Consider the following 22,902-nt stretch of genomic DNA (forward strand, 5'->3'; position numbering starts at 1 on the left):
CCGGTGAAGTGAATAACACTGATTATCTCTTCATCACGGCACCTGTTAGTGGTTGCGATATATTAGGCAGCAAGTAAACATTTTGTCCTCAAAGTTAATGTGTTAGAAGCAGAAAAATGGGCAAGCATAGGGATTTGAGAAAGTTTGACAAGGACCAAATTGTGATGGCTTGACAACTGGGTCAGAGCATCTCCAAAACTGCAGCTCTTGTGGGGTGTTCCCGGTCTGCAGTGGTCAGTATCTATCAAAAGTGGTCCAAGGAAGGAAAAGTGGTGAACCGGCGACAGGGTAATGGGTGGCCAAGGCTCATTGATGCACGTGGGGAGAGAAGGCTGGCCTGTGTGGTCCGATCACTATGGGAAGAAGGCAAGCCGGCGGTGGCAGTGTGATGCTTTGGGCAATATTCTGTTGGGAAACCTTGGGTCCTGCCATCCATGTGGATGCTACTTTGACACGTACCACCTACCTAAACATTGTTGCAGACCATGTACACCCTTTCATGGAAACTGTATTCCCTGGATGCTGTGTCCTCTTTCTGCAGAATAATGCGCCCTGCCACAAAGCAAAATGGTGCAGGAATGGTTTGAGGAGCACAACGAGTTTGAGGTGTTGACTTGGCCTCCAAATTCCCTAGATCTCAATCCAATCGAGCATCTGTGGGATGTGCTGAACAAACAAGTCCAATCCATGGAGGCCCCACCTCGCAACTTACAGGACTTAAAGGGTCTGCTGCTAACTTCTTGGTGCCAGATACCACAGCACACCTTCAGGGGTCTAGTGGAGTCCATGCCTCAACGGGTCAGGGCTGTTTTGGATGCAAAAGGGGGACCAACACAATATTTGGAAGGTCATAATGTTATGCCTGATCGGTGTGTGTGTGTGTATATATATATATATATATATATATTATAATATAATATAATATAAATATGTGTGTGTGTGTAATTTGTCGCTGTATTTATTATTTACGACATGTTGGTCATTATGAATACATTCGGATACCAATTGAATTTGTGGTTGCCCTTTAAGGCTCTGATTTGCAGATTGCATTGCAATTGGTTTTTGGGGACAGATGCTTCAGTTCAGTCAAGGTCTTTCTGTTTATCAAAATTGATGGATTTCTGACCTTGTGGGGGTGTTGAATACATTAGCATCATATTGACTGTCTTGTGCAGCAAAAGGATAAACATGAAATATCTCAAGGGCGAATATTTTTGCATGTTCGTTTAAAGACTTTTTCCGTTTTGAAAGGCGGCCACAAACCAGCTTGAGATTATTTCAACTAGGATTGTGCATATTGCTTCACGTTCATATTCACATTCTTATAACATCAAGAGCAGCACATTTGACCTCCGGATTAACGCACATCTCAATCTTTTTATTTAAACTTTAGAGTAAAATACAGAGTATAAAGTATACATTCTAATTATTAAGATAAATCTAGATCAAGGATTCTGTCGAAGTGCACTTGACTAACTTCAGCTTCTCATTTTCATCTTTTGACAGTGATTAATGGGCATTAGAGATTGGGTGCATGGTGTACCTTGTCCACTAAAAATCTGATGTTGCAGCTGTTTTGGAGACCTTCGTCATGCACATATTGTTCCTCTGTTGTGGCAGTGGGAGCCAAGGCTGTCAAAATCTCAGCCAGGAGTACATAAGCTGCTACCCTTGTAGAACTGAACATTATTTCCATGGTTGGTCCTTCATATTTATAGTCTGTTCAGGACCATGGCACATGCTTCAATGCAAGTTATAGCATAAATTGCATTATTTCCCAACCTGAAAATATTTGTTTATAATCAGTCTCATAAAAGACATATAACATACAACCAAAACAAAATTATATGTTGGTAATATATGGGAGGTAAATTAAATTACAATTAAATATCCACTCTGGAATGCACGGTATCATAAATGCATACAAAAAGATTATTATGCGCCATCATTAAGTAATGAGATGCTAATTTCTCCCATACCTCCCCATTGGGTCTTCTTCAACCCTTCTTTTATTTTCTTTCTCTTTAGAACAAAACTTGCTGACATTGTTGCCCAACTAACACAAAAGAGTTTGTTGAAATATCCTTAAACCTTGAGAAGTTTTAAGCAATATAAAATACATCAGAAATACCCTCTTGTGAAGTTTTTTTTTTTTAAAGTGGCTAAATGGGACTATAGAGGTTGTCGGAGACATTAAACGTCATCACATCCAACAGGTAAACTCATTTTCTCACTAGTCCACTTTCGCATCCCTGAGGTGTCTGCAATGACCGCGTCAAATAGACTCTCCCATGTGAAGGCCTCATCGCCACGACATCCTCAACAAACCCGTCTCCGGCGTGATGACTCAATCAGATGGAACTGGACAAATATTCTGAATGTTCCGATCTAATATGACTTCTGACCTGTAATGTTGCCTGAATCATAATCATACACTGTACGTTGGCCAGAGGAGAACTGGCACCCGGCTGAGCCTGGTTTCTCCCAAGGTTTTTTTCTCCATTCTGTCACCTGATGGAGTTTTGGTTCCTTGCCACCGTCGCCTCTGTCGCCTTTGGCTTTTGGCTTGCTCAGTTGGGGACACTAAATATTCAATTATATTACTGATCTGCCCACATTGTCATTATATGATAATTGAACTGAGCTGGATGACATCACTGTTTTTTCCAGAGTGGCTGTACAGCCGAATCAAATTCTGTTGCATTATTTTTCTGTTTAACACTGTGAAGCTGCTTTGAAACAATCGGCATTGTAAAACGTGCTATATAAATAAAGGTGACTTAACTTGACATCCTTGTTGTTTTTATAATCATGCTCTTGCAAACTATTATAACTCGAACTTTCAGGGAAAATGTTTTTAAATAAAAACTAAAGGCCTGTTCACACCGGGACGATTTTCGTGCGCGTTTATAGCCTAGCGTCTAGTGACTAAACAAAGGGTGCCAATGTGAGTGTGCGCAAAACGCCATGGGTAAAAGCGCCATTTTTTTAACCCTTAAATGCATGACCGTTTCGTCAATTATTCTTACATTTTCGGGTCTTTAGCGACCCAGAGCTACAGTATATCTAACACGGATGGATCGCTACCTGCCGCGATAATATAAAACTCTCCTTATATTCGTTGTAACAATTACAGAAAAAAAATACCTTTTGGACCTTGGAACGGTTCAGTTTGAGCAGATGTTTTATACCAGGGTTATTCAAATCTTGCCCTGGAGGTCCAATGCGCTGCAGAGTTTAGCTCTGACCCTGATCAAACTCACCTACCTGTGATTTTCTAATGAACCTGAAGACATTGATTAGCATGTTCAGCTGTGTTTGATTAGGGTTGGAGCTAAACTCTGCAGCACATTGGACCTCCAGGGCAAGATTTGAATAACCCTGTTTTATACCATCATCACTGTCCTCATCAGAGCTCATTTCCCAGAACATTCAGCATCTGGCTCATTCGCCATCTCAAACATATTCTCAAAACGATCATTGTTCAGTACTTGCTCTGCAGTAAATCGCTGAGCCATTTCAAGTTTTGCAGATTATACTTACTATTATTGTGCATAAAAAAATATACGTACAATCTTACCCACCTCGGGTCGTCAGTGTATTTTTTTTCTTGTTATATTGTTTATAATGAATTGATTGAGGAATACCAAGAAGCTTGATGTCTAACTTAAAAAAATTAATGAGGAGGAGGGTAATGAATGACGTCCCGGGTTGCTAAAGACCTGAGGTGTGCATTTAAGTGTTAAAAACTCCTTGGGTTCGTTTTTTTGTTTTGACGCGGTGTGTGGAAGTGTTGGAAGCTTAGTGATGGTGACTCTGAAGTCATGCGACCGGGGTGTAGATAGTTTATAGCCTGTTTTAGCTTTTAACGTATGCCGAGTGTATCTACACTGCAAAATTCATAAAAGTTCAACACAACGTGTAAGAAGAATAAGCTTTTGTTAGTCACAGCCTTTATTTTCTGCAATAATCCAAAAGCCAATGGAGAAATTCTATTGGGTTTTTGTCAAGGGAACCAGGGAGATGCTATCGTCTGGGTTGGCTTACAAAAATATACAGTTATTAATGATATTACTGAGGGGTTAAGTGTGTAAATAATTGATAGTAATAATAATTGTATTTAATTAGTATTTACACTTGAAATCAAAAATATTGAACCCTGCTGACCTGCAAGACATTCTGTTTTTGTCAATAAAATTGCATTAAAACTCAACTTAAGGCATCAGTAAACCATCATAGAAAGTTTATTAATACACATTCGAGGGATTCTGAGAACGTAAAGTTGAGTTACTGAGTTCAAATGGGGGGAAAAGGAAAATGTATGGTTGATTGTGCACTGAAATGGTATATTTGACCTGGTTGCAAATGATTAAAGGGATAGTTCACCCTAAAATGAAAATTAACTCATAAATGACTCACCCTGGTGTTGTTCTAATGCCCTTCTTTCTTTTATGGACCACAAAAGGAGAATTACTTTCAAAAATGTCCCGCTTGCTCTCGTCCATATAATGGCAGTAAGCAGCAAGTTTTTTAATAAAGACGCAAAAGCATCACAGAATGATGTCATGTGTCGTATATTCCAATTGTTCTGCGGGTATGCGATACAATACACACTATTCACTGCTATTATATGGACAAGAGCAAGTGGGGCAAATCCTCCTTTTGTGGTCCATAAAAGGAAAAAAAGGGGCATTAGAACTACACCAGGGTGAGTAATTTATGACTTAATTTTCATTTTAGGGTAAACTACCCCTTTAAATGAAAACAACAAAATGCCTGCAATATAATCACAAAAACTAGATAAATTTGTTTGTGCGTGAATCAAATATCCATAGCATGTTACATTGATTTTAATCAGAGCAATACTAATTGCACTAATGTCTTCTGCCAAAGTTCAGTCCCAGTCCCACAGCTGTGGCAAAACCCAGTTCATTGGTTATGGCCGGATTGAAACTTCAGCCCAAATTAATCAAGCAGATTGAAGTTGCATTCCAAACAAAGCGAAAACAATCAATGACACTCTGAAATAAATGGCCGTTGAAACATTCTAAAATGAGCAGAGTCTCGGAGGCAAGCTAAAATTTAATTAAAGTCAAACATTCATTTAGGTTATTGGAACTTTAACTGAATTACACGACAAGTAAATTACTGAACCTCAGAACCATTTTTAGAAAGAAGAAACTGCAGAAAATATGATGCCGTGATCCAAACCGTAGAACTTGAGACAGGGAGAAATAATTAGACTACGTTGCCAAGGAGCCGGAGAGCATGTGGCTGCATGTGCTATTTGAAAGAAGCTGAAGATGAAATCCTTTTTTTTTTTTTTGGCTAATGCACTAAATACCATTCAGTTTAGAGTTTGAGCATTTCAGCCATGAACTTGTTTGCATGCATTAAAAATCCATCAACACTTGTGTAGAATGTGTAAGCTTGCATGTTCAGAAATGTGACATTTTTTCTCATTGTCAAAAAAATAAAAGAGGGCGAATAGGGTAAACTCTCCATTTTGAATTAAATTGTGCTCTGGAGAGAAAACTAATAATTCTATTTCAGTATGTCTGAAATCCGTTTTTTTCCCCGAGCACAGTGTTCACCTCTTCATCAATATTTCAATTTTAAATGACATTTTTTTGTAGTATTTGTAATATTCAATTGAATATTAATTTTCTGCACCTGGTGGCTAAGCTTGCTATGCCTATGTGTTATGCCACTGGCACAGCTTACCCCCATGCATTTGACACTTTACCCCAAAGCTACCGTTTTGGGTAAAATGCTTTATTCAATAATTCATAGCTAAATGTAGGCCAAATCATTTACATAGTTTTATACATTCACAATTCACCAACGTGTAATTTATGTTTTAAACCGGAATTAATTTGCTTTTAACATAACATTCAGTTTACCTGCCATGTAGAACGTTTAGTTTGACATGCAAAGCATACAAAAAAAAACTCAAAAAAAATTGTTACAAGGACACGAAAGGGCAAAGTCTGTCATACACATTTAAAACACTTAGGAGTGGGTGGAATAATTGGTATTGGATGTAAACACATGCCTGCTGGTCTTCATTGTATTAGACTTTTTTTGTATTCATGAGGTTTCACATGCAATGGGGCACTCAGCAATCCGTAATGACACCAAAAGACACTTCTACACTTTCTCTGCATCATCCTAACTGCCAAACACCCACACGAAACCATCCTGATAGCACGGGGAACACAGCAAGAAATAATTGATGTGCTCTGTGTGCGTGTTTTTCTCACCCTCAGGTTGACACCTACAGAGGGTACGAGTACCAGAATGGGATGCCTCTAAATCCAGCTGCTTTCAGATAAAGATGTTTCCTTCACAGAACATGAGGTAGTAAAGGTTACTTATTTCACTAGAAATTTCCATTTTAGTTTTGGAAAAATAAGTTATAATAAATATGTGTTCTTTGCCAGTCTGTGTTTTTGAATTACAGTAAGTCGACTGAATATATTAAGTGAGGAAACTGAAAAAATGAAATATATAAAAGTCTAAATGGACAGTGAAATGTTTATTCTATATAGCTTATTGTTGCTCTGTTTCAATACCTTGTGTGTTTGTCTTACACTCTACTGCCTTCTAAATCTTACTAATATGGCCCACGGAAGTGCCTGAAAACATGCCACGTTATTCAGTGCGTTGACCTAATTTCCTCAGAAACAGGTGAAGTGAATAACACTGATTATCTCTTCATCACGGCACCTGTTAGTGGGTGGGATATATTAGGCAGCAAGTGAACATTTTGTCCTCAAAGTTGATGTGTTAGAAGCAGGAAAAATGGGCAAGCGTAAGGATTTTATAGTGAGTTTGACCAGGGCCAAATTGTGATGGCTACACTCAAAACTGCAGCTCTTGTTGGGAGTTCCCAGTCTGCAGTGGTCAGTATCTATCAAAAGTGGTCCAAGGAAGGAACAGTGGCTCATTGATGCACGTGGGGAGCGAAGGCTGACCTGTGTGGTCCGATCAAACAGACAAGCTACTGTAGCTCAAATTGCTCAAGAAGTTAATGCTGGTTCTGATAGAAAGGTGTCAGAATACACAGTGCATCGCAATTTGCTGCGTATTGGGCTGCATATTGGACCACCAGACCGTATTGGACCACCAGTCAGGGTGCCCGCCCATGCTGACCCCTGTCCACCACCGAAAGCGCCAATAGAGGGCACATGAGCATCAGAACTGGACCACGGAGCAATGGAAGAAGGTGGCCTGTTCTGATGAATCACGTTTTCTTTTACATCACGTGGAGGGCACTTACCTGGGGAACACATGGCACCAGGATGCACTATGGGAAGAAGGCAAGCCGGCGGAGGCAGTGTGGTGCTTTGGGCAATGTTCTGCTGGGAAACCTTGGGTCCTGCCATCCATGTGGATGTTACTTTGACACGTACCACCTACCTAAGCATTGTTGCAGACCATGTACATCAGGGGTCTCCACACTCGGTCCTGGAGGGCCGCTGTCCTGCAGAGTTTAGCTCCAACCTCAAATAAACACACCTGAACCTGCTAATCAGTGTCTTACAAGGCCCTAGTTAGACACTGATTAGTAGGTTCAGGTGTGTTAAATTGGGGTTGGAGCTAAACTCTAGCTGTGTCTCATTTCGAAAGGCTGCATCCTCCGGAGGTCGCATTTGAAGGCTGCATGCGTCTGAAGGCTGTCTCATTTCAAAAAAGTAAGTAGGATACTCCGAATGCGACCTTCAAATGCGCCCTTCTTTTCAGGAATTCGGAGTGTGCATGAGATGTATCCTTCGTTGCTGCAGATAACCCACAATTCTTTGCGTCGCCATTAACAACCGTCATGTTTTTTAAATATTATTTGAAAAAATGGCGCCGCCGGCACATATACATGCAAGCGAAGATGTGGTGTTTAAACTTAAGTAGTTTAAAGCTTGTTTTTGTTTTTAAGCTGTATATATACCTCAAATAGATAGTTGTGGTAAACAGGATTACAAGTGTTGTGATTTTTTTTTAAACGTTTAGAACAGTACTTTGCTGTCAAGGCAAAACATTTCATAGTCATTTTCAAGTTATAAATAATTTTCATTCATATAACTGGTGTGAGAGCGCAACTCCACGGTGAACGTGTTGGCATAGCAACGTGATACTTCCTGCCTGTGTGTCCTACGGAGGACGTCTCGTTTAATTCTGATTAAGGACTCTCCGTATACCGCATCCTTCATAGGATGTGTCCTCCAGAGGATGCAGCCTTCAAAATTAAATGAAATGAGACACAGCTTCTGCAGGACAGCGGCCCTCCAGGACCGAGTGTGGAGACCCCTGATGTACACCCTTTCATGGAAACTGTATTCCCTGGTGGCTGTGTCCTCCTTCCGCAGGATAATGCGCCCTGCCACAAAGCAAAATGGTTCTGGAATGGTTTGAGGAGCACAACGAGTTTGAGGTGTTGACTTGGCCTCCAAATTCCCCAGATCTTAATCCAATCGAGCATTTGTGGGATGTGCTGAACAAACAAGTCCAATCCATGAAGGCTCCACACTTTCATTGACTAGCATCTCACATATTGGTTTGATCATGCTGAAATGTCTGAACCAGAGTCTATCATCAAAATGTTTGGGTATAATTACCTCTCAAAACCGTCTCAAACGATTGCCTTCCCAAACAGCAGATCAGTCTGAAATCTAGAGCACGAGTCAAATGAACATGTTCTTTATTTCTCGTAAGGGACCTTGTTTTAAGTTACGTTCTGTTTAGCATTAAACATTTATGCTCCCCACTAATTCTTTGTAAGTCCTTCATAGGCTACAAAAGAGCTGCTATGTAATCATCTCTACTGCAGTTTGCTTAAATCCCGTCTCTAAACCATCTGCTCCGTTTACTCAAGCATAATAAAGGATTATGGCACTGGATTATTGGGGTCTTTTTAACAAACCATGATACTACAGAGAAGGCTTAGATAAACACGTATCGCTGCGATACAAGACTGCAGTCCTGCTGGATGTCTGCTCATATGGTCCTCTTTAACCATTCACATCACTCTTGGTCTGAAGTCAAAAAATGTCAGCGCTAATAATTCAGTTGATGATACTGGAGAGAAGCAGTGTGGGGGAAGAAGGCCAAACACCTGGCACGCAGAGAGAAATAGTAAGAGAGAGAGGCACTAATGGGATATTAATAAGTCCTTTATGAGTCTGAAACTACATTACAGTGCTGGCAACAATGTCCACTATTACGAAAGCAGTACAATGCTTGAACTGAGGTGTTTAAATGTTAAAAAATTATCTTTACAATTTACAAACCACCAGGAGACATAAAGATGTGCTTAAGTTGCATTCAAAGCAATGCTGGAAAGATCGAATGCACACGAACGGCACCACAAAGTCGTAAATACGAGTGGGAAGTTTGGGATTTTCTTCAAGCCCAGAGTTAACGCGGCGTGTCAGTGACACACGTGGCGGAAAACCACATAGGACTACTTATAGGGACCAGTGACCTTGTCAGGTTTTTTTATATACAACTAAATAAGCGAATTGCCTCAGGATATAATAGCATTGTAATATAACAATATAATATGTAACAGTAAAATGAACAATGGCTTCATAAATGAATTCAATTCACATTTATTTGTATACATATCGTTTCAAAGCAGCTTCACAGAAAATGCATGCGTGTACATTACAATTTAAAGTGATTTGTTATCAGGCTGTGTCCGAGTTCTGTATTTCAGAAATGTTCATTTACAAAGCACACAGTTAGCTAACAATGTATTATTAAGCAATGTAATAATTTAAGGCACAAACAATGGGATAGTTCACCCAAAATTGTTCACCCAAAAATGACAATTCTGTCACTCTCATGTCGTTCCAAACCCATAAGACTTTTGTTCATCTTCAGAACACAAATTAAGATCTTTTTGATGAAATCTGAGAGATTTCATCAAAAAATCCCTCCATTGGCAGTCTATGCAACTACCACTTTGATGCTTCAAAAAGTTCATAAAGAGATTGTAAAACTGATATGAATTGAGCGGTTTAGTCCAAATTTTCTGAAGAGACCCGATCGCTTTATATGATGAACAGATTGAATTTAGGCTTTTATTCACATATAAACATTGATCAGCGAACATAAACAGAAGCACAACCGAACCTGCTTGATGCGCGAGAACAAACCTCATTGGTTTGCCACAACTGAACAAAGTTATTGTGCTCGTTTTGTTTCTCCAAAATAACGTTTGTTAATTTAATTGCGATAAACAAGAAGTTGATAGGCATAATGAGCTTTTTGTGGAATATCATGGGAGTAACTTTTGGTATGAAACATTTTAAGAAAAGTCATTGAGATTTTAATGAGAAAACCACAAATACAACACCCTTCAGTCTCACTGTGATAGTCTATTTTTGCTAGCCTGGTCCTACCAGACTCAGTACATTTCTTACATTTCATTTGTACAGAGAGTCTGGCCACTCTCCATTGACATGCGTTTACTTCCTTGAAGGCGGGTACTCTGTTGAAGTTTAAACCTATTGGATCTGCCAAGAGCCACTCTTGATCTGCCATAACCAATCGCTAACGTTTGGTCGTGACGTATGTCATGCGCCGTTCGCCTTTATTTCTCTCATGGAAGTCCGTAAAAATGAATGTGCAGCCACCTCAGTGAACCAGCGTGATATTCACGGTGGAGGGGAGAGGTGATGAAATATATTGCTCTTGAAAATACTTGCCAGCATTTAAAGAAATACAAGTCTAGAAATGCATCCAAATTACAGTGAATCGCAACCGTACGGTGCTCTGCAGTGGTCAAAAAGGATATAAAAAGTGAATTCTGACGTGATATATTCTTGAAAACTGAGAACTTGAGATGTGGATTCGGACAGCAATTAAATTACAACACGACCTTGGTGTTTGTCTAAAACAGTAGGTAATTCGGCCGGGGATTTTTACGCGGGTGGTGGGAGACGGACGGCGATAAAATCACTGACTAGCCCCTGTAAATGATGACAATACCTCCCGACCGCACGCGAAACAATTACCGGGGCTTCAGCCAACTCCTTCACCACTAATGGAGCGAGCTGGAAAATCAAACTTTTCCCGGGACACAACATCATGGCCACCAACAAAACTCAGCAAAGATTGTTCTTGCTCCGGCTAATAACTTCTGGATATTCGGCAGCGGTGCCACAACGGAATGAATGGCTTCTTTCGCATCTTTCTCCGTCGCCATTACTGAACTGTTCTCAGTCACTCCCTCTGTTCGCTCATTGGAGCGGTAAAAATTTGTTCGCAGAGAACCTAAGACTATATCGCAGTCCCAGATGGAGTACTGAAGGAAAATGAAAATTGAGCAGAAGTATGTAGGAGGGTGGAACCAGGCTATATTTTTGCTGCATCATGAAATAAATCGGACACTTTATGTCATACCCATGACATAAAACTCACCTTGACCCCAGTTGGTTACAATTTATAGAAATAATGCAACTTGGTTTGATATTTTGTGTTCTGATGCAGTGACATTCATACATTTTCAAGCGTGTCTGAACCCAGACAGCAACATAGTGTCGGCCGAGATCCGGCCCACATCTGGTACGCATTGAATCCACATGTACCAGATGTGACCCGGATCTGGGCCGACACTATGTTGTCCAAATACTTTTTTTTGATCACTTGAATACCTAAAAACAAAGCAAGGCGGGAAATTCTTACAGTAAAGAGAAAAAGATTCTGTCTTTTTATCTGTCAGTATCTGTCATATCCAAATTCTGAGATTGAAAAGCTATTGATTATCTTTTTGGGTGCTTTCTAAATTATTGTGATCACAATTTTGACAGGCAGCTCTTTCACATTCCTTGCAGTGCGTAAATACGTTTTCAACCTATTCTCCACCTTGAACCACTGTTCTTAATGCTCAAGGACGTTTGCAGATGACGTTGACATCCCTGGCCTGGTGAACCAACACCATTCATAGCTTCCCTTCGTCATTTTTATCATTGCCATTTCTGGCACTCATTAAAAAAAAAATATATTGAAAAATAAAAACGTAAAAAGGCCTTTGGAGTGGGGAGAAAAAAACACCTTTTGTGTGGCCAATGTCAGATTCGTGAAATGAAATTTGGGTCTAAACAGGTTTAGCAGCCTTGGGAAATATTGTAGGTTTTGCAGGTCACATTATTATTATTTTTGTAACATATTTCGAAATCATGTGCACGAGGGCTATTAATTCAGACTTTTAATCGTGCTGGGGGCTTTTTTGCATTTAAATGCAACAGACCAGGTCGGGACAGTGGGAAAAGATGTCAATCAGATTTAAGGGAATGTTGGGATGTGAGGGGTGTACTGTGTGTCGCACGTGGGCGGTGGGGGTTTGACTGTATTACCTTGGTTTTTCTTTGTTCCTCTCTTTCGTACTCCATCTCTTTCGCGTATGAAGACGTGACTCACTGATAACTCTGAATGAAGGACAGTGCTTATAAATCATCCGTCCCTCATCAGAACAACTGAGAAGCTGCCTCTCTTCACGTTTTGGAGTACACATTCATACAAATTACCCGACAACCCTTTGTGTCTGTTGGACATTAGCACTTGAAGAAAAACAAACTTTAAAGTCTTTTTTTGTGTGCGCGTGTGTGTTTGTAGTGCTTGGATCCCCCTCCCCAGGGGAGAGAAACCTGTGACACCAGCGTTTGAAGACCATGACATCCAACATTTCTTTCTTTCTCTGCCTGTTGCTGTTGTCTCAGGGTTCGACTGCAGTCATCACCGGGGTGAGTGACCCTTTCAACTCGCAGGGCAGCCTGGTCAAGTGGATTGAACACTGTAGGACACTATCGAACTGACACTAAATTAACTATTTTGTTAATTCAATCCTAATGGTAACATTGTGAGTGTCAAATTTGACTGAATGATTGATTTATGCATTTCATTTGAGGTATTTATTTTCGATTATTTACTGCATCTATACATTTTAAGGCCATTTATGTGAACATTTTGACCTTTTTTCATTCTATTATGTAGAATAAATTATAATATATTTAATATCTGCAGTGTAGAACTATCATTGGAGTGATGTAGATAGATAGATAGATAGATAGATAGATAGATAGATAGATAGATAGATAGATAGATAGATAGATAGATAGATAGATAGATAGATAGATAGATAGATAGATAGATAGATAGATAGATAGATAGATAGATAGATAGATAGATAGATAGATAGATAGATAGATAGATAGATAGATAGATAGATAGATAGATAGATAGATATTTCTGTTTATAATTTTGCATACCCCAGAGTGTGCCAGAAAATCTAATAATTTTAACAAAATAAGAGGGATCATAAAAATTGCATGTTGTTTTTCTCTTTATTTTTTTTAACTTATGAAAAGTAGTCAAGCCATTCATTGCCATCAAGCCTCAATCTTACAACGGTTTTAGCATGTTTATTATAAAAAGAAGACTTGCTGGTCATAATGTATTAATGGAAAAGCATGATTTCATAAAAGGTAAAAAAAAATTTTTAATATCTTGACTTCCTAGATAACCTTTGGTTTGCTAAAGGCCGTTAACTCATAGATGGCCATTATGGTTATAGCTCATATTAGACAGTCATTTAGAAGTATTCAACGAATCAAAGCTGTGCATTTCACTTTTAACACGGCAGGTTTCCAGATTTTAGTGCACACTGCACACACACAATCAAATAATGTGATGTAATAATAAAACAATGCATTTAATACTACAATGCACATATTCATGCATGCATAAAATCGATCGTTCCTTACCACTGAAGAGTTTAGAACTCACGGGGCATTTCCAGGGGTCAGCAGAGACACCGTGCTCTTTGACATGAATGTGTTGGGATGCTCAAATGCATTTCCTCCACATCCTGTCAGGACAGTTAAGCCTACGGCGCTCCCAAAATATGCGAGAGTGCTGTCAGAACACCCCAGGCCTAATGGAGATGGAGGCATGGCATTTTCGAACACACTGAGACCATCATCCTACAAGGCCTGTCAGGGCAAATCAGTAACCTGGATCCACGAGAGAAAATCCTGTGCTACCTTTGGGCTTATGCTCACTATGCATAGCTTTAAAAATACATTGTATGGTGGATGAGGTGGACACACTGAACATTTCATCTCTGATATGTTTGCTTACTAGTGGACATGTGGATGTATTTATAATGAGAAAGAGCCCTAAGACCCGTGTGTATGTGTGTGTGCGCAGGCATGTGAGAAGGACTCTCAGTGTGGAGGTGGCATGTGCTGTGCAGTCAGCCTGTGGATCCGGAACCTGCGAATGTGCATCCCAATGGGTCAGAAGGGAGAAGACTGTCATCCAATGAGCCACAAGGTTCATTTCCTCACTTTCCTCCTCACGTTCGTTATGATTTTCTTTATGTTCCTGTTTTTTAATCTTTCATTTCTACTCAGGTGCCATTTTTTGGGAAGAGACTCCATCATACATGCCCGTGTCTGCCCAACCTAGCCTGCATCACCACAGCTGATGGCAAGTCCAAATGTCTCCCGCCATTTCCTTTCCAGGATCAATACCTGTGATGAAGATGTTTGCCTGTATAGCATGCTAATGTTTGTATAAAGTGTATAGCTGTAAAAGTGTTTAGATCTATTTATTTTATTGAGCTATTTAATCGTCATGGAAAATGAATACAAATTAAATTATAGAAAATAAATGAGCAAATGAGGTCATAAAATGCAAATGATGTCAAAATATGACATAAATAAAAAGATTAAAAAAATATAAATTCTTCTCATGCTTAAAGGGGTCATGAACTGCATTGTCTTATCGTTTTGTAATGTTTCCTGTGGTGCACCTATAATGTTAGTATGATTTTTACATGTCATAATTTAGAAATAAAAAAAAGCATTTTCAATAATACCTGTCTGCAGAGCCGCAGAGCCACAGTTTCACCGCAGCAGTTTTGCCCGTGCAAAAATGTGTTATTATATAGTTATTATTTCTTTTGACTAAATCATGCTAGGACATGGTAAATCGTGAATGTGGTAAATCATGGTAAACTATGATAAATCATGGAAAATGGTAAATCATGCTAGAATGTGGTAAATCATGCTAGAACATGGTCAATCGTGAATGTGGTAAATCATGGTAAACTATGGTAAACCATGCTAGAATCATGGTAAATCATACTAGAACATGGTTAATCATGGTAAATCATGCTAGAACATGGTCAATCGTGAATGTGGTAAATCATGGTAAACTATGGTAAATCATGCTAGAAACATGGTCAATCATGGTAAACTATGGTAAATCAAACTAGAAACATGGTCAATCATGCTAGAACATGGTTAATCATGGTAAATCATGCTAGAACATGGTCATTCGTGAATGTGGTAAATCATGGTAAACTATGGTAAATCATGCTAGAAACATGGTCAATCATGCTAGAATGTGGTAAATCATGGTAAACTATACTAAATCATGGTAAACCATGCTAGAATCATGGTAAATCATACTAAAACATGGTTAATCATGGTAAATCATGCTGGAACATGGTCAATCGTGAATGTGGTAAATCATGGTAGAAACATGGTAAATCATGCTAGAATGTGGTAAATCATGGTAAACTATGGTAAATCATGGTAAACTAGGGTAAACCATGCTAGAATAATGGTAAATCGTGCTAGAACGTGGTAAATCGTGAATGTTGTAAATCATGGTAAACTATGGTAAATCATGGTAAACTATGGTAAATCATGCTAGAAACATGATAAATCGTGGTAAACTATGGTAAATTATGCTAGAAACATGTTAAATCATGCTAGAATTTGGTAAATCATGGTAAACTATACTAAATCATGGTAAATCATGATAAACTATGGTAAACCATGCTAGAATAATGGTAAATCATGCTAGAATGTGCTAAATCGTTAATGTGGTAAATCATGGTAAACTATGGTAAATCATGGTAGAAACATGGTAAATCATGCTAGAATGTGGTAAATCATGGTAAACTATACTAAATCATGGTAAACTAAGGTAAACCATGCTAGAATAAGGGTAAATCATGCTAGAACGTGGTAAATCGTGAATGTGGTAAATCATGCTAGAAACATGGTAAATCATGCTAGAATGTGGTAAATCATGGTAGAAACATGGTAAATCATGCTAGAATGTGGTAAATCATGGTAAACTATGGTAAACCATGCTAGAATCATGGTAAATCATACTAGAACATGGTTAATCATGGTAAATCATGCTAGAATGTGGTAAATCATGGTAGAAACATGGTAAATCATGCTAGAATGTGGTAAATCATGGTAAACTATGGTAAACCATGCTAGAATCATGGTAAATCATACTAGAACATGGTTAATCATGGTAAATCATGCTAGAACATGGTCAATCGTGAATGTGGTAAACTATGGTAAATCATGGTAAACTATGGTAAATAATGCTAGAAACATGGTCAATCATGCTAGAATGTGGTAAATCATGGTAAACTATACTAAATCATGGTAAACTATGGTAAACCATGCTAGAATGTGGTAAATCATACTAGAACATGGTCAATCGTGAATGTGTTAAATCATGGTAAACTATGGTAAATCATGGAAACTATGGTAAATCATGCTAGAATGTGGTAAATCATGGTAAACTCTACTAAATCATGGTAAACCATGCTAGAATCATGGTAAATCATACTAGAACATGGTTAATCATGGTAAATCATGCTAGAACATTGTCAATCGTGAATGTGGTAAATCATGGTAAACTATGGTAAATCATGGAAATTATGGTAAATCATGCTAGAATGTGGTAAATCATGGTAAACTACTAAATCATGGTAAACTATGGTAAATCATACTAGAAACATGGTAAATCATGGTAAACTATGGTGAATCATGGTAAACTATGGTAAACCATACTAGAATAATGGTAAGTCATACTTGAACGTGGTTAATCATGGTAAATCATGCTAGAACATGGTAAATCATGCTAGAACATGGTAATTCATGGTAAATAATGGTAAACTATGGTAAACTATGGTAAACCATACTAGAATCATGGTAAATAATACTTGAACGTGGTTAATCATGGTAAATCATGCTAGAACATGGTCAATCGTGAATGTGGTAAATCATGGTAAACTATTGTAAATCATGCTAGAACATGGTAAATCATGCTAGAATGTGGTAAATCATGGCAAACTATACTAAATCATGGTAAACTATGGTAAACCATGCTTGAATCATGGTAAATCATACTAGAACATGGTCAATCGTGAATGTGGTAAATCATGGTAAACTATGGTAAATCATGGAAACTATGGTAAATCATGGTAAACCATACTAAATCATGGTAAACTATGGTAAACTATGCTAGAATCATGGTAAATCATGCTAGAACATGGTCAATCGTGAATGTGGTAAATCATGGTAAACTATGGTAAATCATGCTATAATCATGGTAAATCGTGAATGTGGTAAATCATGCTAGAAACATGGTAAATCATGGTAAACTATGGTGAATCATGGTAAACTATGGTAAATCATACTAGAATCATGGTAAATCATGCTAGAACATGGTAAATCATGGTAAACTATGGTAAATAATGGTAAACTATGGTAAACCATACTAGAATCATGGTAAATCATACTAGAACGTGGTTAATCATGGTAAACTATGGTAAATCATGCTAGAAACATGGTCAATCATGCTAGAATGTGGTAAACTATGGTAAACCATGCTAGAATCATGGTAAATCATACTAGAACATGGTTAATCGTGAATGTGGTAAATCATGGTAAACTATGGTAAATCATGCTAGAACATGGTCAATCGTGAATGTGGTAAATCATGGTAAACTCTGGTAAATCATGGAAACTATGGTAAATCATGCTAGAATGTGGTAAATTATGGTAAACTATACTAAATCATGGTAAACTATGGTAAACTATGCTAGAGTCATGGTAAATCATGCTAGAACATGGTCAATCGTGAATGTGGTAAATCATGCTAGAAACATGGTAAATCATGATAAACTATGGTGAATCATGCTATAATCATGGTAAATCGTGAATGTGGTAAATCATGCTAGAAACATGGTAAATCATGATAAACTATGGTGAATCATGGTAAACTATGGTAAACCATACTTGAATCATGGTAAATCATGCTAGAACATGGTTAATCATGGTAAACTATGGTAAATCATGCTAGAAACATGGTCAATCATGCTAGAATGTGGTAAATCATGGTAAACTATACCAAATCATGGTAAACTATGGTAAACCATGCTAGAATCATGGTAAATCATGGTAAACTATACTAAATCATGGTAAACTATGGTAAACCATGCTAGAATCATGGTAAATCATACTAGAACATGGTTAATCATGGTAAATCATGCTAGAACATGGTTAATCGTGAATGTGGTAAATCATGGTAAACTATGGTATATCATGGAAACTATGGTAAATCATGCTAGAATGTGGTAACTCATGGTAAATTATACTAAATCATGGTAAACTATGGTAAATCATGGTAAACTATGGTAAACCATGCTAGAATCATGGTCAATCATACTAGAATGTGGTTAAGCATGGTAAATCATACTAGAACGTGGTTAATCATGGTAAATCATACTAGAATGTGGTTAATCATGGTAAATCATGCTAGAACGTCGTTAATCATGGTAAATCATGCTAGAAAGTGGTAAATCATGGTAAACTATGGTAAACCATACTAGAATCATGATAAATCATACTAGAACGTGGTTAATCATGGTAAACTATGGTAAATCATGGTAAACTATGGTAAACCATACTAGAATCATAGTAAATAATACTAGAACGTGGTTAATCATGGTAAATCATAATAGAACGTGGTTAATCATGGTAAATCATGCTAGAACATGGTAAATCATGGTAAACTATGGTAAATCATGGAAACTATGGTAAACCACTCTAGAATCATGGTAAATCATACTAGAATGTGGTTAATCATGCTAAACTATGGTAAATCATGGTAAACTATGGTAAACCATGCAAGAATCATGGTAAATCATACTAGAACGTGGTTAATCATGGTAAATCATACTAGAATGTGGTTAATCATGGTAAATCATACTAGAATGTGGTTAATCATGGTAAATCCTGCTAGAACGTGGTTAATCATGGTTAATCATGCTAGAATGTGGTAAATCATGGTAAACTATGGTACATCATGGTAAACTATGGTAAATCATGCTAGAAACATGGTAAATCATGCTAGAATGTGGTAAATCATGCTAGAACATGGTCAATCGTGAATGTGGTAAATCATGCTAGAACATGGTCAATCGTGAGTGTGGTAAATCATGGTAAACTGGTAAATCATGGTAAACTATGGTAAATCATGCTAGAAACATGGTAAATCATGGTAAACTATGGTAAATCATGCTATAATCATGGTAAATCGTGAATGTGGTAAATCATGGTAAACTATGGTAAATCATGCCAGAAACATGGTAAATCATGGTAAACTATGGTGAATCATGGTAAACTATGGTAAACCATACTAGAATCATGGTAAATCATACTTGAACGTGGTTAATCACGGTAAATCATGCTAGAACGCCGTTAATCATGGTAAATCATGCTAGAACGTGGTAATTCATGGTAAACTATGGTAAATAATGGTAAACTATGGTAAACCATACTAGAATCATGGTACATCATACTAGAACGTGGTTAATCATGGTAAACTATGGTAAACCATGCTAGAATCATGGTAAATCATACTAGAACGTGGTTAATCATGGTAAATCATGCTAAAACGTAGTAAATCATGGTAAACTATGGTAAATCATGGAAACTATGGTAAACCATGCTAGAATCATGGTAAATCATACTAGAACATGGTTAATCATGGTAAATCATGCTAGAACATGGTCAATCGTGAATGTGGTAAATCATGGTAAACTATGGTAAACCATGCTAGAATCATGGTAAATCATACTAGAACATGGTTAATCATGGTAAATCATGCTAGAATGTAGTAAATCATGGTAAACTATGGTAAATCATGGAAACTATGGTAAACCATGCTGGAATCATGGTAAATCATACTAGAACATGGTTAATCATGGTAAATCATGCTAGAACATGGTCAATCGTGAATGTGGTAAATCATGCTAGAACATGGTCAATCGTGAATGTGGTAAATCATGGTAAACTATGGTAAATCATGCTAGAAACATGGTAAACTATGGTAAATCATGGTAAACTATGGTAAATCATGCTATAATCATGGTAAATCGGGAATGTGGTAAATCATGGTAAACTAAATCATGCTAGCAACATGGTAAATCATAGTAAAACGTGGTAAATCATGGTAAATCAAAAAATCATACTAGAACATGGTTAATCATGGTAGAACGTGATAAATCACGAATGTGGTAAATCATGGTAAACTATGTTAATCCTGGTAAGCTATGGTAAATCATGAAATTATTCCCTTCCAGTGCTGTAACATGCATCTCAACGGCATAAAACTCTCACGACGAAATGCGCATGCGCAGGCAAAACTGCTGTGGGGTAAAACTGTAGTTGGGGTAAAACTGCGACTCTGCAGTCATACCCTTCTCTGCATTTTTCCTACCCTGATCTTAGCCCTCTGATGTGAATGCTCTGTTTGAAGGGGTGTGTCGGCTGTGAGACTTCAGTATAAACGCCCACTGCTGTGATTGGCTAACATCTTTGCATATGAAACAACTAAGTATTACATGTGTAACTCTCTCGAAAACTTTTTTACTATTAGCACGTCTTTATTACTACAGCTCTTAAGATTAACTAATCGTGAAAGTGCCGATTATAGCATTATATTTAGATCGTGGTTTGAAAGGTTGCAGTGATGAGCATTGTAGCCGATGACAGGCATGTTGAGCGCATGAATGCAGTGATCTCGTCATTGCAACTCGATTTTTGCACACTAATAAAAAATGCGTTCATCATAACTCGCAGCGCAAACACAATGTAAATAAGAGATCCGTTGATTATAACGGGAGTTTTGGCGCGAGTCCAGAACTCAGTCACTGATAAACCGCACTGTTTGATTGACAGCTCCAGTGACTGCAGAGTGTTCTTTGATCGTTTTCTATATATAATTTAATCACAGTTTAAATAACAGATTATTTTCATCCTACTATGAGAAACAATGTGAAGTTGACCGTTTAGTCACTGGTTTGATTTACTGAGTATAGATAGACAAAGAACATGTGACTGTACATGAGTCATTATATATCAGAAATCACTGGTCACAGATCAGGTATTAGAATTAACACGGTTACTTACATGTTGCCGCATTACTGCACGCCAAAATTTTGACTGATTTACCAAAGAATCCACAGTGAAATGTACCAAATACAAATAAATAATGCTCAATTGAGACACACATTGTTGAAAATAAATAACCACATTCCTATCATTAGGATCCTTTGGAAGTTAATGGTATTTGTAGTCCATCCTGGATTGCTCTCCTCGTCATCTCACTAACACGCCAGTGGGCGAGGCCAAAGTATGCAATGATGAAGTATGTGTTGATTTTCATCTGCAGAGGCGGTCTTTCACCTGTCATAGATAGGCACATTCCACAATGAGCCATTGTCTGGGCGTGGTTACAATAAAAGCTGTTTTTGGACTAACAAGGAATTTTTCTTCGATTAAAATAAAATAGTAAAGCAATAAATTAGATAAAAAAATATGAGTTAGTTATTAATCTATTAAATAAATTAAATTAGATTAAAATAATACAAAAATATTAATATAAATAAAAATGTGAATAAAATTAAATAAATAAGCAAGAAATAAATAATTAATATAACAATACATTACTACATTGAGGAGAACAAAAAATATAATAATGTAACAAACAATTTTTAGATTTATAATATTATTTTTTGTGCATAAATTGAGTGCTTATAAAAGACAGATGCCTTATAAATTTATATAATATCATATGTGGGGGTCCGTGGCATCTAAAAGATTGAAAACCCCTGGTGTAGATAGTACTCTGAAAATTTTTTGAATATTGAATTATCCTTTATTATTAAATAATCAATTATTCAATTCAATTTGATGGATTTTTACTATTCATTGAAATGCTAAATCTTAAAAAAAGGCTTTTCTTTCTTTCTTTTTTTTGAGTGTATAAAGGATGTGTCAAAGCACTCTGACAGTCCTATTCTTAAAATGCTTACTCTAGTATTTCTCACTTCAGTGTGTCATTGTGAAGAAACTGTCCTGGGAATGGGGCTGTCACCTTATTTACTCTCCAGTGCAGCACTGAAGAACACTGAGAGTGCTGGCGTTGGAACACTGTGTAAAGCTTTGTGTCGTTGTTAAATAACAGACGCACAGATATACAAACTCTCCTGTACGTTTTAAATAGGCTTTCCCTAGTAAAGAACCTTTTAAGTCCATTAAGGACCAATTATTTGAACAAAACAAACTGCACGTCGTATCCATAAGTTGGAGAGAAGTTTACGCTGCGCTGTTGCATGTATAAAATATTCATGGCCTGCTTTTCAAGTATGTCTTTCCATCAGACTATAACCGCTGGTTTAATGCACTAGATGGAAGAAGGCCAAAAAGAAGGCAATATGTGTGTTGCATCTTTACACAAGACGAGAATGCAGAGCGAATGGAAATGCTTTAATAAAGCAAGTGCCTTGGTCTGTATGTTTTCCCTTGGGTGCCACAGCCACCATTCTGATCAGTATGGCAGTATGAACTCTTAGAAGCAAGAGCGAAACTGCTCTAAAAACAGTTTGTTCATATATAATATGGTTGTGTTAACAGCTCAGCAGATTGTGGCCTATTTCTATCTCTCCTCTGGGCCTTCTATGGATGGCAAAGGCCGTTTAAATAAAACACTCCAATTAGCTGATGGAGCTTTTCA

General features: G+C 37.6%; 1 protein-coding gene across 1 annotated transcript; it reads left to right on the plus strand.

The window, feature by feature from the left end:
- Window positions 1–2,028: 2,028 nt before the first annotated feature.
- prok2 (prokineticin 2) lies at window positions 2,029–14,720 on the plus strand. Its single transcript, XM_079841233.1, has 5 exons — window positions 2,029–2,216; window positions 6,270–6,360; window positions 12,616–12,743; window positions 14,209–14,334; window positions 14,415–14,720. The coding sequence occupies exons 3-5, from the start codon at window positions 12,672–12,674 to the stop codon at window positions 14,538–14,540; spliced, it is 324 nt and encodes a 107-aa protein (XP_079697359.1). The 5' UTR covers window positions 2,029–2,216; window positions 6,270–6,360; window positions 12,616–12,671; the 3' UTR covers window positions 14,541–14,720.
- The last annotated feature ends 8,182 nt before the right edge of the window (window positions 14,721–22,902 follow it).

Source organism: Gobio gobio (assembly GCF_949357685.1).
Source record: "Gobio gobio genome assembly, chromosome: 17".
Taxonomy (NCBI): Eukaryota; Metazoa; Chordata; class Actinopteri; order Cypriniformes; family Gobionidae; genus Gobio; species Gobio gobio.